This window comes from Staurois parvus, unplaced genomic scaffold (assembly GCF_062004578.1).
Source record: "Staurois parvus isolate SC_StPar_1 unplaced genomic scaffold, SC_StPar_1.0 ptg001272l, whole genome shotgun sequence".
Taxonomy (NCBI): domain Eukaryota; kingdom Metazoa; phylum Chordata; class Amphibia; order Anura; family Ranidae; genus Staurois; species Staurois parvus.
Genome location: NW_028319068.1, coordinates 789,509 through 803,816, shown reverse-complemented (window position 1 = coordinate 803,816; position 14,308 = coordinate 789,509). Strand labels below are relative to the sequence as shown.

The 14,308-nt window shown below is 40.2% G+C and overlaps 1 protein-coding gene across 3 annotated transcripts in view; it reads left to right on the top strand.

The window, feature by feature from the left end:
• The window catches only part of PDZD4 (PDZ domain containing 4), a 470,425-nt gene that overhangs the window by 393,753 nt on the left and 62,364 nt on the right, over positions 1–14,308 (top strand). For 2 of the 3 annotated variants that reach the window (XM_089660781.1, XM_089660783.1), the window contains 2 exons: positions 5,965–6,055; positions 11,026–11,124. In XM_089660781.1, the coding sequence (XP_089516907.1) occupies positions 5,965–6,055; positions 11,026–11,124 (190 nt within the window). Of the gene's footprint in view, positions 1–2,915; positions 3,277–5,964; positions 6,056–11,025; positions 11,125–14,308 lie in introns of those variants that run through there. The other variant, XM_089660782.1, reaches the window with a different exon arrangement.

Here is a 14,308-nt window from a genome sequence, read left to right as displayed (position 1 = left end):
ATCTATAAGTGAGAAGTTTGTACCTCATGTTTTCAACATAGGAACTGAGAAAAGTTTGAAACCAGTATTTATGACTGCAGATCAGTCTTACACTACAAGATTTAAGCCAACACAGAAAACAGTTACGCATATTTCCAATTTTATAGAGATCAAAGGCATAGTCCTTTGTCATCTCTGGCTTGATACAAAACCTTTCTTTGGTTTTGAAACCAAGGTTTTGAATCATGACCAATAAAGGAGATATAGCGTCCTGTTATATTTAAAGTCACAGAACATTTGTAGAAGAATTTAAGCTATTTTAGGAAAAATAGAACACTACAAGTCAATAAGAAATGTTATAATCAAAATATTTCTTCCGTGTCATGACTAGAAAAGTTTGTGATATGTAATATTAACAGATAAATGTAAGAGGATTAATCAATGTAAAATTAGTAATGCCAAAATAATGATACTGCATTTCTGTTACAGGAAATGACCTAAGAGTAACTGTTCAAAGAAGAAAACTCAAATATTTCTAAACCTTTCAGATGATAATACATTTTCCAAGAAGGAAATTTATTCTGGAAGAAGCTTTGCAACAAGAATTTCACTCTTCATAGTTTTTGTTGTCTTTTTATGTTCAATAAAGTTATTTTAACTTTAGAGAGTGCTAGAAGAATACAAGACATCTCAAAGCATCTCATAGAGGAAGAACTTATAAAACAATTGACTTTTGACTACTGATGAAATAATTCATTCATCAGATATATTGTTTTTTTTGTGTGTACATTTAGTTTGACATGATATGTTTACCATATTAAGATGAGATCAGTTTTTCACATGAACATTTGCAATCACACACTTCTGAAAGGGTTAAACCTTTGTTACAACAGAGTCACTCTAATTAGCCAGAACATCTGTTGTTAATTAAGTTAGAGATATGGTTTTCTAAGGTACATATAGGCGTTACATTGTTATATGTATGTTTTTAAAAAAACATTTGATATACATGTATGGATTGAAGTTAGAGAACATATGTTATGTTTAAATGTTGATGATTATAGAACTATGTGCTACACACATTTCGGAGGGAAAATATGAAACATCTATTTTTTAAGTGACATACATACTTTAAAGTATTGTACTATAATGTTATATTTATACATTTATTAAGGGGATGAATTATTTAGTGAAAGAAAAGTAAAATAATAAGGGTAAAAATATTTGTATGTGATACATAACAAAAGATATACAGTCATGGCCGAAATTGTTGGCACCCTTGATATTTTTCCTGAAAATCAAGTATTTCACACAAAAAAGGTATTGCATTAACACATGTTTTGCTATACACATGTTTATTCCCTTTGTATGTATTGGAACAAATATAAAACAGAGGCAGAAAAGCAAATATGACATAATGTCACACAAAACCCCAAAAATGGGCTGGACAAAAGTATTGGCACCCTTAACTTAATATTTGGTTGCACACCCTTTGGAAAACATAACTGAAATCAGTCGCTTCCTATAACCATCAATAAGCTTCTGACACCTCTCACCCGGAATTTTGGACCACTCTTCCTTTGCAAACAGCTCCAGGTCTCTCTTATTGGAAGGACACCTTTTCCCAACAGCAATTTTAAGATCTCTCCACAGGTGTTCAATGGGATTTAGATCTGGGCTCATTGCTGGCCACTTCAGAACTCTCCAGCGCTTCTTTGCCATCCATTTCTGAGTGCTTTTTGACGTATGTTTGGGGTCATTGTCCTGCTGGAAGACCCAGGATCTTGGACGCAAACCCAGCTTTCTGACACTGGGCCCTACAGTGCGACCCAAAATCCTTTGGTAATCCTCAGATTTCATGATGCCTTGCACACAGTCAAGGCACCCAGTGCCAGAGGCAGCAAAACAACCCCAAAACATCATTGAACCTCCACCATATTTTACCGTAGGTACTGTGTTTTGTTCTTTGTAGGCCTCATTCCGTTTTCGGTAAACAGTAGAATGATGTGCTTTACCGAAAAGCTCTATCTTGGTCTCATCTGTCCACAAGACGTTTTCCCAGAAGGCTTTTGGCTTACTCAAGTACATTTTGGCAAACTGTAGTCTTGCTTTTTTATGTCTCTGTGTCAGCAGTGGGGTCCTCCTGGGTCTCCTGCCATAGCGTTTCATTTCATTTAAATGTCGACGGATAGTTCGCGCTGACACTGATGCTCCCTGAGCCTGCAGGACAGCTTGAATGTCTTTGGAACATGTTTGGGGCTGCTTATCCACCATCCGGACTATTCTGCGTTGCAATCTTTCATCAATTTTCCTCATCCGTCCACGACCAGGGAGATTAGCTACAGTGCCATGGGTTGCAAACTTCTTGATAATGTTGCGCACTGTGGACAAAGGCAAATCTAGTTCTCTGGAGATGGACTTGTAACCTTGAGATTGTTGATATTTTGCCACAATTTTGGTTCTCAGGTCCTCAGACAGTTCTCGTCTCCTCTTTCTGTTGTCCATGCTTAGTGTGGCACAGACAGACACACAATGCAAAGGTTAAGTGAACGTCTCTCCTTTTTATCTGCTTTCAGGTGTGATTTCTATATTGCCCACACCTGTTACTTGCCCCAGGTGAGTTTACAGGAGCATCACATGCTTGTAACATTCTTATTTATCCGCAGTTGTGAAAGGGTGCCAATACTTTTGTCCAGCCCATTTTTGGAGGTTTGTGTGACATTATGTCGAATTTGCTTTCTTTCCTCCCTTTTTTTGTTTTGTCCCAATACACACAAAGGGAATAAACATGTGTATAGCAAAACATGTGTTAATGCAATACGTTTCGTGAGAAATACATGATTTCCTGGAGAAATATCAAGGGTGCCAACAATTTCGGCCATGACTGTATCAAAGAATTTGTTTTCCCATTATAGAATCAAATTAAAGATATGTTCAGATCAATTATATTAAGATCCAAAAACGCATGAATGGATACAAAAGTGACAAGAATGTGTATAAATGGATTAGGATAAGGAAAATTATTTAGATTCAATAAAATCTATCATTTTGAGAGGGAAATGTTAGAAGCTTCCCATAACCTAATATCTAATATCTTCTTATTAACAGTACTAACATATGTATGAATGAGTTGGATGTTAATAGAATAATTGAGTTATTATATTTGTTCTAGATTGGGAAAAGTAAGTAATTAGACTTCATAGTCTGTGAATATACATATGAACATATATCTTGTTTTTTTCTCTACATTCAAGGGACATGTGGTAGCAATTGGTCTAGCCATCCTCCCCCATCTATGTAAGAGATTATGTTTCATTAACTAGAGAATTGTAAAAATCTATTTCATACATGTTAGGTTTACAAGATTTATACTGTAATATTTCTTGATTATGATATTTATATATGAGATAACTCTTATTAAGATTACTTTTAGGAGAATATATATACTGTATATATATAGCTATGTATGTGTTATACATCTAATTTACTCTGATTGATGGACTGTCTAGACCTTCTAAAGTTACATTCAGACTCCAAGGGGAGGAGAAGTAGACTGGAGGTTTTGTTCTAATACATCTGTTTGTGTCAATTATCTTTGTAGAACTATAAGTATACCAGCCCATTTTTAGGAAAAGGTAGGGGCTGAAGCTGCTAAAAAGAGCAGAACAAAGACAGAGAATCACACTTTGTTAGAAGCCTTGACACACATACACACACAGCTTTACACAACACACTATTACATAATTACATACAATATCTTAAGAACTTTACTATATTTTTTTGGACATTATCTAAACCTTTTGTATTCTAATATTTTATTTCTAATTTTATGCAACATTATTATTAAATCATCTTTTTGAGTTTATTCATGAGTTAGAAGGACTTTCTATTTTAAACAATTCTCATCAATACAAGTTAAACAAAATATTGAGACAATACGATATTTTACATTGTCCTTATGCTGAAAGTTGTAAAAGAATGAAGTTATGTGAAGCTAATGTATGTGAAGATCACATAACAGTCCATTGTAACAGTATCATGTATTTCTGTCGACTAAGAGTTTTTTTAGATAACGGCACACTAAGAATCATATGTATAGAATATTTACAAATATGGACACTAAGAATCATGTCTAGAGCATTTACAAATAAGGCTCTTATATATTTAGCTCACACTGAATTAGGAAATAGCTGTTTAGTGGGTTGAGTCTTTTGGTCTTTTAACCACTTGACCTCCAGAGGATTTACCCCCCTTAATGACCAGGCCTCTTTTTGCTACTCGGCACTGCACTAATTCAACTGATAATTGCGCGGTCATGCAATGCTGCACCCAAATGAAATATACGTCCTTTTTTTCACACAAATAGAGCTTTCTTTTGGTGGTATTTGATCACCTGTGCGCTTTTTATTTTTCACGCTATAAACAAAAAAATGCCAAAAATTTTGAAGAAAAACAATATTTCTTACTTTGAGCTATAAAAAATATATAGTAAACTCAAAGTTGGTTATACATTTAGGCCAAAATGTATTCTGCTACATGTTTTTGGTAAAAAAAAAATCAAAATAAGTGTATATTGATTGCTTTGTGTGACAGTTATAGCGTCTACAAACTATGGTATAGATACTGCAATTTACGCCATTTGTTTGCTATACAGCGCTGCGCTAGTTTAACAGACAATTGCGCGGTCATGCAATACCGTACATAAATGAAATTTACATCCTTTTTTTCCCACAAATTGAGCTTTCTTTCGGTGGTATTTGATCGCCTGTGCGTTTTTTTTATTTTTTGCGCTATAAAAAAAAGGCTGACAATTTTGAGGGAAAAAATATTTTGGACTTTTTGCTATAAAACATGTCCAGTAAAAAAAAATTTAAAAATCAAATTTAGTCATAAATTTCTGCCAAAATGCATTCTGCGACATGTCTTTGCTAAAAAAAAAAACCCAATACGTGTAAATTAATTGGTTTATGTGAAAGTTATAGCGTTTACAAATGGCGGGAAAGATACTGGGATTTTTAGACTTTTATACTAATAATGACGGCGATCAGCGACTTATGGCGGGACTGCGGCGGACATTCTGACATTGGGGGAAATGACTTGGGGTCACTGACTGTGACCGGCGACTGACATCCGCGGCTGTGATTGGCGGGACAGGTAGGGCGGTGGCGCGCCTCGCGTGCGCTCCCTACCTGTTTACAAAACACACGTTTTAAAACGTGCTTTTTCCCAGCCGAGCCGCCCTGCTGCCGTATTTATACAGTGGCTGGGCGGCATGTGGTTAAAACATATATAAGATGTGCCTTAGACATATAGAGACACACACACATACCCATGCATTCTGCAGCTGACACCTACTGACATTTTTGTTTTCTTAAGGCCTACAAAGCCTTGATACACCTGTTGTCTTCCCTACCAAGACTGAAACACTTTTCATTTATCATAGAACAGGCAAGAAGCTTGATATTTTTCAAAGCTTATTTCTTTTCCGTAAGCTACAACTTTTGTTATATTTTGCTCTGTATTTTATATTTTGTATTCATCTTATGTTGTTGCCAAGTGTGAATTAAATAATAGTCACACTGTTTTAAATAAGCCTGGCACTAGAACACTTTACCTCAAACGCCTAAGAAAGACACTTAAATAATATACCGGTAACTGTCACGTTATTTAACAGGAAGGCTTTCATTGTGGGTAGACTACCAAGAGAATCAGCGAATGTATATACTGTAACTAGCTTCACTCCAAAGTGACATCTGCAAGCTGCTGCTGTGTGCACTGAACTGTTCAGCTCAAAACACTGATCAGCCACAGTGTCTGTAGGGCACGCAGCAAAGGTCAGAACTGCTTGCAATGTTTCCCCATTTTAGCCCTATCTGAACATAGTCTTAGATTTTTTGTAGTAGGAATATGACATTGTTTGGTGTTTGATAAGACCACATACAACAGTTGTTTCAATGTACATTTTTGTTTTGTTTAATATTTTAGCCCTCCCATTGGAAATGAGTTCTATGAACCAGGGGAATATATGGATGGCATGCAGCTGGATGTGGAGCGTGCTGATGAACTGGAGTATGAAGTGAGTTGCTTTTTGATTCTTCTCTAATAATTTGATTGTGTTCTTCTTATTCTGGTTAATGTTCTGTGTGTATGATCTTAGCTAATATTTGTCATTTTCTGTTTCTCCTCCATGAAAAGTGTCACCCATTGAATATTTTCAAAACATGTTTTTCTTGCTGATAGCCTTTTCCTAACTGTAGCTGTGTGTGTCACTTCCTTTAGGTTCACACTTGGGGGTGCAGGAATCGCAGCTGTTCCTGCACCCGCAACCACCCGCAGCCAAATAGCGCTGCTCTGAAGAGACGTTTGGGGCTGCCATTCATTCTTAATAACACCCCCACACATCTCAACCTGCAGTGCGTTTGCAGGTGTGGGAACCACAAGGAAATAGCATGGTGCTTTTTCCCTGCAGCCGAGTTTAACCACCTCCCGCCCACCATATAGTCCAATGACGGGCTCAAGGTGGTTCTCTTGTTCTGAGAGGACGTCATATGACGTGCGGCGATCGGCGGTGTGCTGTGTCCCCCGGACGCAGCGGATCACCGATCACGGAAAGAGCCGAAGATGTCAACTCGGTCATGTGATCAGCTGTGTCCAATCACAGCTGATCACATGTAAACACGGAAATGCCGGTTATCGGCATTTCTCTCCTCTCGAGCTGTCATGCTGACAGCTCGAGAGGAGAGGAGAGCCGGTAATCTGCTTTCCGCGGAGGGGACATGTACACTGATCATCAGGGCACTGATGATCAGTGTAGCCCCAGCAATGCCACCTGTCAAAGTCCATCAGTGCCGATTAGTGCCAGTGCCTATCAATGCCACATATCAGTGCCCATCTGAGCTGCCTTTCAGTGTCATCCATCAGTGCCAGTGCCACCTATCAATGCCAATCAGTGCCACCTATCAGTGCCAGTCAGTGCTGCCTATTAATGTGCATCAGTGCCGCCTATCAGTGTGCATCAGTGCCGCCTAACAGTGCCAGTCAGTCCCGCCTAACAGTGCCAGTCAGTGCCTCCTAACAGTGCCATATATCAGTGCTGCCTTTCAGTGCCCATCAGTGATGCCTGTCAATGACCATCAGTGCAGCCTATCAGTGCCCATCACTGCAGCCTCATTAGCGCACATCAGTGAAGGAGAAAAATCACTTATTTACAAAATTTTATAACAAAAACTAAGAAAAAACTTTTTTTTTTCCAAATTTTCAGTGGTTTTTGGTTTAAGAAAAAAATAAAAAACCCAGAGGTGATTAAATACCACCAAAAGAAAGCTCTATCTGTCACAAAAAAATTATAAAAATTTCATATGGGTACAGTGTTGCATGACCGCACAATTGTCATTGCGACAGCGCTGAAAGCTGGAAATTGGCCTGGGCAGGAAGGGGGTATAAGTGCCCTGTAGGCTAGTGGTTAAAAAAAGGTGCAAACACCTTTTTTTGCAGGAAACGCAGGCATTGTAGCCCATTCAATTGAATGGGCTACCGTGCCCATGTAAGCACAGGCCGCAAAACCTTAGTCTCTTTTAAACAAATATGCTAATGATCTCAGTGCCAGTTCACATATATTGGATCCACATGACATGTGAAATAACATTGCTTCCTATGGTGCCTGTTCACATATGTCAAGTGCACTGGCAGTGCGGATTCAGTTCGAATTGAAAAAGAGTCCTGTATGATTTCTGAGCAGTGCGGTCTGGTTCAGGTGCGGATTACAGGCTATTGACTTCTATGGGAACTGTTTCTAAACTGCACATGTGTAAACAGGATAAAACCTTGACCTGAACCTGATGTAAACCTGGCCTGAAACTCTGAACAACTACTCTGTCGATTAGCTGTTAAAACTGAGTGTCAATCTGCACCACACATGTGTGAATCAGCTCTCATATTGTACATGCTTCTTGCTTCTCCCCCACCGCTGTTCAACCACACTGCTCACAAGGAGATGAATATATAATTAGTTCTGAATAACACGCTTGTCTCAGGCAGCAGGGACACATCAGAGATGAGCACTGTCACTACTCATTCAGGGGGTGGCCTGTAAATATTGGATGGAACAATAGATGCTTTAGAGCTCCCAATACATGATGTACCTTTTTCCCTAGTCTTGCTGGCATGAAAAAAAAAGAGTGCTTTATCTCCAGGCCATTCTTTCATTTGGTTGGCACTTGGAGAGTGACCGTTGTACGCTGCCAGGCTCCTTAGTTTTTAACATATTGTTGCCAGAAGAGACTGATAGGAGGACAGAAAGTGGGAAAAGGGGAATGACTGTGGGAGATAAAAATATTGAATAGAGGTGCTTGGAGAGAATGACACAAGATTGGGAGGAGGAAGATTGCTAGCTGGAGGTGGGGGAAAGAAATGACTGTGGCAGGCCAGTGGATTGACTAGAGGTGCCAGAAGAGAATGACAGCAGAAGGCGGGAAAAAAATTAAGACAGCAGAGGGTCAGTAAGCAAGAATGAAAGGAGGGCATAGCAAAGAGGCAGTAGCTACTGGACTCTGCTGGAACTTCCCTCATAGGAATGCTCACAAAATCGAGCTTCATAGAGGGTGGAGCTCACCGCCTAAAACTCAAGACATGGGTATATACATTGCTCAAAAAAATTAAAGGAACACTTTTTAATTAGAGTATAGCATCAAGTCAATTAAACTCCTGGGATATTGATCTGGTCAGTTAAGTAGCAGAGGGGGTTGTTAATCAGTTTCAGTGGTATAAATGAATTTAACAGGTGCACTAGATGGGCAACAATGAGGCGACCCCCAAAACATGAATGGTTTTACAGGTAGAGGCACTGACATTTTTTTCCCTACTCATCTTTTCTGACTGTTTTTCACAAGTTTTGCATTTGGCTAGGGTCAGTGTCACTACTGGTAGCATGAGGCGATGCCTGGACCCTACAAGAGGTTCCAGGAGACAGGCAGTTACTCTAGAAGAGCTGGACCTTAACCCATCAGCAGGGCCGGTATCTGCTCCTTTGTGCAAAATGGAACAGGATAAGCACTATCAGAGCCCTACAAAATTACCTCCAGCAGGCCACTGGTGTGAATGTCTCTGACCATTCAATCAGAAATAGACGTACTCTGGTGGGCCCTGTGCACACTGCCCTGCACCATAAAGCTTGATTGCTGAGAGTGAGTTCACCCTGAGCATGTGATAGACGTGAAAGGGCCTGGAGAAGCCGTGGAGAATGTTATGCTGCCTGAAACATTGTTCAGCATGACTGCTTTGGTGGTGGGTCAGGGATGGTTTGGGGAGGCATATCCATGGAGGGACGCACAGACCTCTACAGGCTAGACAATGGTACCTTGATTTCCATTAGGTATTGGGATAAAATCCTTGGACCCCTTGTTAGACCCTAAGCTGGTGCTATGGTGCTATGCTAAGTTCCTCCTGGTGCACGACAATGCCGGCCTCATGTGGCAAGAGTATGCAGGCAGTTCCTGGAGGATGAAGGAATTTATACCATTGAATGGCCCCCACGCTTGCCTGACCTAAACCCAATAGAACACCTCTTGGATATCATGTTTTGGTCCATCCAACACCGCCAGGTTGCACCTCAGACTGTCCAGGTGCTCAGTGATGTCCTGGTCCAGATCTGGGAGGCAATACTCCAGGACACCATCCATCATCTCATTAGGAGCATGTCCTGACATTGTCAGGCATGCATACAAGCACATGGGGGCCATACAAACTACTGAGGACCATTTTAGGTTGCTGCAATGAAATTTCAGCAAAAAGAACTAGCCTGCTGCATCATTTCTTCACTTTGATTTTTGGGGTGTCTTTGAATTCAGTCTTCTGTAGGTTGATAATTTTCATTTTCATCAAACAATGGGGCATTCTTAACACATTACCCAGTCCATATCAGTATAGATATCCAGGATGATATTTTTCCCCATTGAGATCTGATGTGTTTTCAAAGTGTTCCTTTAATTTTTTTGAGCAGTGCAGTTGGAAAAGTTGAATAAAGACACCGAACCAACCAGTTCAACCTGAAAATGTGTGTGCATGACTTATTCCAAATCCTTGTACATTGTGTTAGCTAAGAAACACATCTAAACGATTTTTTAACTTCTATACACTCTTCGCTGACACCACCAACTGTGGAACGCTGATAAAATCTCTTTTCTGCGTTCAAAACAACTACTGTAATCTCAACTGCCTGTAAATGACTGTAAACGACATAGTGTACATGGACACATAGGAAAACATTAGGGTGAGTTCAGGGGCTGCAGAAAAAAATGCTGAACAGCTCCTAAACGTGAGTTTGTCAGCTGCAGTATACATGAGCCCTAAATATGAGGATTAATGACAGTCAAATCTACTGATTAGATACATACCTGGCTATTCCTATGCTGTAATTTGCTGTGTTAACTGTGATCAACTGTCATCATGCCATGCTGCACTGCATATTATAACGGACACAAAGCTCTTACTGCCCTCCTTGTGGTGCTGGCATCTCCTTTCCCTCTGTCAGAGTATTCTACTTCCCTGCAGCCACTCACGTACTCACTGCAATCAGCTGTTACCATGCTGTGCTCCATTGCTGACAATACAGTTACAAATTCTCCATGTGTTGTTGGCTTAGCTTCTTTCCTGGGGAAGCCTCAGTGGGGAAGCTGACAGACTCAGAAAGGTATACTGACAGTGGAGGTATTGAGGGCCACAAAGGGATGGATGTGGCCCTGGGACAGCAATTTGCCCAGGTCTGGTCTAGCATCTGCTCAGAGGTTCCCATGGTGTCAGATAGACCCCCTGCATTCAGTCTTCTTTCTCTTCTTCCTCTCCTCCGCTTTGCTATCCCACACTGCTTCACACTCTGTTCCCAACATTCTATGGCATCCTTACTCCACTCAGTGATCCAGGCATTTTGTATCCTGCGCAGCAGCACTACTCTACGTTTGTTACTACTAGTTTCCACTTCCACCAATATGGGGAATTTGTTATATTTGCTTGTGTATATTGCTATGTTGCTAGTGTCTTCTTCTTTTGCAGGAAGTGGAATTATGTAAAACTAGCCATCAAGATAAGCTTGGTCTAACGGTTTGTTACCGCACAGATGATGAAGAAGATCTGGGAATTTATGTAGGAGAGGTATGAGGCTCTAACTTCCCTGCAGCACTTCCATTAAATAAGCATAGTCTCACTTTTATGCCTCTGGGTGGTTCCTTTCTTCAGACTTTTATTATTATTTAATATTAAATAAGCCCTGTTGCCAAACCATTCTTTTCAACAGCAGTCTTCCCATAAGACTGTATGTGCATTTAATGTATTTTAGGCATGTTATTTACCTGTAAAAACCTTCCTTCTTTAGACAACTAAAAGCCTTGGGAGTACTGATGGGTGCTTCCATCTTGCTTGTGATGACAACAGCCCCAGCTGACTAAAAGCTGTTGCTCAAGTGAAACTGTAGTAGTCTCCTTTACTCCTTTCCTGGCTGCTACATAAATGGTTATGTAGGGAGGTAAGGGGAGGGACAGAGAAGCTGTCAGCACAGGTAGTAATTAGACACTCTTGGAAGAGGAGAGGGCTTATGACGTACAGAAGAAAGAATTTAAAATACTTGATTTTCCTGAGCTTTTACCTACAATTTTTGTAAGCTTCAAAAATAGTGCTGTATATATTTCTCAGGGAGCTGCTGTTATGCTATTGCCCTCTAGTGGCACTTTCAGAAATAGTTACCAATACCAGCACTCCTAAAATTCAAAGTGAAACCACTCATACAAATGTATACCAATTCATCAATCTGCTTAAAAATATTCTAAAGTGCAACCGTATTATGAAAATAAAAACTATATAAAAATTCAACAATGTGTTAGTGTCTCATTCTCAATACAAATACCACAGAATGTGCAAAAAGCAAATATATGCAGAAGTACAAATCTCCCCTCTCCACCCCCCCCCCCCCCCCCCCCCGCTGAAATAGAGGCTTTTTTTTTTAGAAAATCTTTACTTTTTTTTAGTAAATTGAGTCCCCCTGCCTCCTCAAGGTGAATGACGCACACACTACCCGTTGTGCCTACCGGGATATGTGCGTCACATATCCTAGGAGGCATAAGTTTCCATTGAGCAAAAGAGGGGGTGATCCTGTCTGTGCGTCATCAGGAGGCTTATCAGCTGAAAATGGCAAATACAAATACTCCTGCGCTTGGGGATGGACTCAACATAGGCTATAGCCACATCTTGAATGTCCTAGAAAGTGCAAGCCTTGCTGCCCTCAAAGGACAGGGGAAGTCCAAATGCATTGGATACAAAGAAAACAGAAAAGAGGGCGCACCGGCCTAGTGCATTACCTCAGAGGAAGAGTCAAGGGTTTGAAACACGTTAGCCCATTGGAAGTCCAGGGTTCCCATTGTCACGTAGTGTGGATTGGACAGTACTGTTCTTTGAGGATGTGGCTTTGACATTATTGTCATTTGTAAGTACAATACCTATTATTATCCTTTTTAATAAATGCTTTTTAGTGTAATGCACTAGGCCGATGCGCACTCGGCTTGTCAGCTGAACCCAGAACAGCCGAAAGCCTAGCAATTATGTCAAAGGGAAACATGGCGCAGGACGAAGCACTGCCAGAAGAGAAGAAGCTCCTAGCTGGACATCGCTGGATCCACTGGGTGGGTAAATATCACAAGGTAGCAGAACTCATCACCACATAGGTACAATAAAAAAAAAGGGGGGGGGGTAGAAGGTAAAGTTTTGTTTAAATAAACTCTAAAAATTATAAATTTAATTATAAATGTCCATCAACACAGCAGTCTCAAAAATCAATACTTGTGTTCCGACTGAAAAAAAAAAAAAAAAAATCAGAGGGGAGGAGAGGTGATCTGGGAAAAGCTTGATGCAGGACAGGAAGGAGCAGAGAGCAATCTTGATACAAAGCAGCACACCTGAATAAAGCGTTTTTGGACCTTTTTCAGTAATTAAGAGGTCACACATCTTTTAGTAAGTTTACATCCAAATGGGGTGGTGGACACTTGAATACAAATGTTGACTGAGCACTAAACTTGCACTTCACAAACAGAATTCACAGACTTTTATAGAAACTGCTGTGTTGATGGACATATGTGATGAAATGTACATGCTTTGTCTCTTCTGAATTCTTGTGCATGAGCGGGAGTGACGTCATCCCCACCCAGCCAGTAGCAGTGGCCAATGACCAAGACCCGGAAGCCGGATGCCCAAAGATGTCTTATAAGAGTTGCACTTTAGTTTATTTTTAAGTGGATTGATGAACTGGTATACATTTACATTTTAGGAGAGCTTGTATTATTAACCAATTCTTGTAAGCTGGTAACAGGGTCTCTTTAAGAGCTGATTCACACCACATGTAGCCCAGTACATTTTTTCTGTATAAAAAATGCATGCATAGTAGGTTATATGGTTTCCAATGGTATAGTTCACACCAGTGTGGTTAGTTCCAGTATGTTCCAGTTCCAGAAAAAAAAGTCGAACATGCTGCATTTTTTCTGCACTGAACTGTACTGGAACAAAGTAAAACTAATCAAAAATGCACCTAAAAACATTTGTCCTTATTTAAAATGAAGAAAAAAAGAGAGGAAAAATGCAACAGAATGCACTTAAAAACGCACATGCAGAAATGCATCCAGAATGCATCCAGACTGTCCTTCTATAGTGTGAACCAGCCCTTAAAAAAACGCCAGGTTATAGGTAACTTTAAAAAAATAGAACATTGTATCAAATACTTACCATAATTTTCCTTTCCTGGTGCCTACCTGTGATAGAGCTCCAACTCTTAACCACTCCCTCAGGACCAGTGAATAGCATAAAAAAGGAATAGACAGGGTCCCCCGCATTCTTGTAATTAGTCATATACCGACACGCATAGGGTGGGCATGTATGCTGCCATGGATGGGCACCTGGAAAGGAAAATTACAGTAAGTATTTGATACAGTTTTCCATTTTCCTGGTGCCCATATGGCAGCATACCTGTGATAAATAACTAGCTGGCAGGGTGGGTACTGCATGACAAAGTGACTTTATTTTACAATGTGACAGAAGACTGTATAGTCCTTCTTCCAAAGCCTACCATTGACAAGGAAATGACCATGATGCTTCTCTGCATATGGTTTCCATGGATACTCTTGAATGAGGCTGCCATCACCCTGGAGGAGGCTCAAGACCCCTTGCTCTGTGTGCTCTGTTAATGAGATTCACAATCCAGCTAGCCAGGGTTCTGGCAGTTGCTTTCTTCCCTCGATTTTTCCCAGCTGGAATGACAAAGAGCCTCTTGGAGGATCTAAAAGCAGCAGTAGCAGAG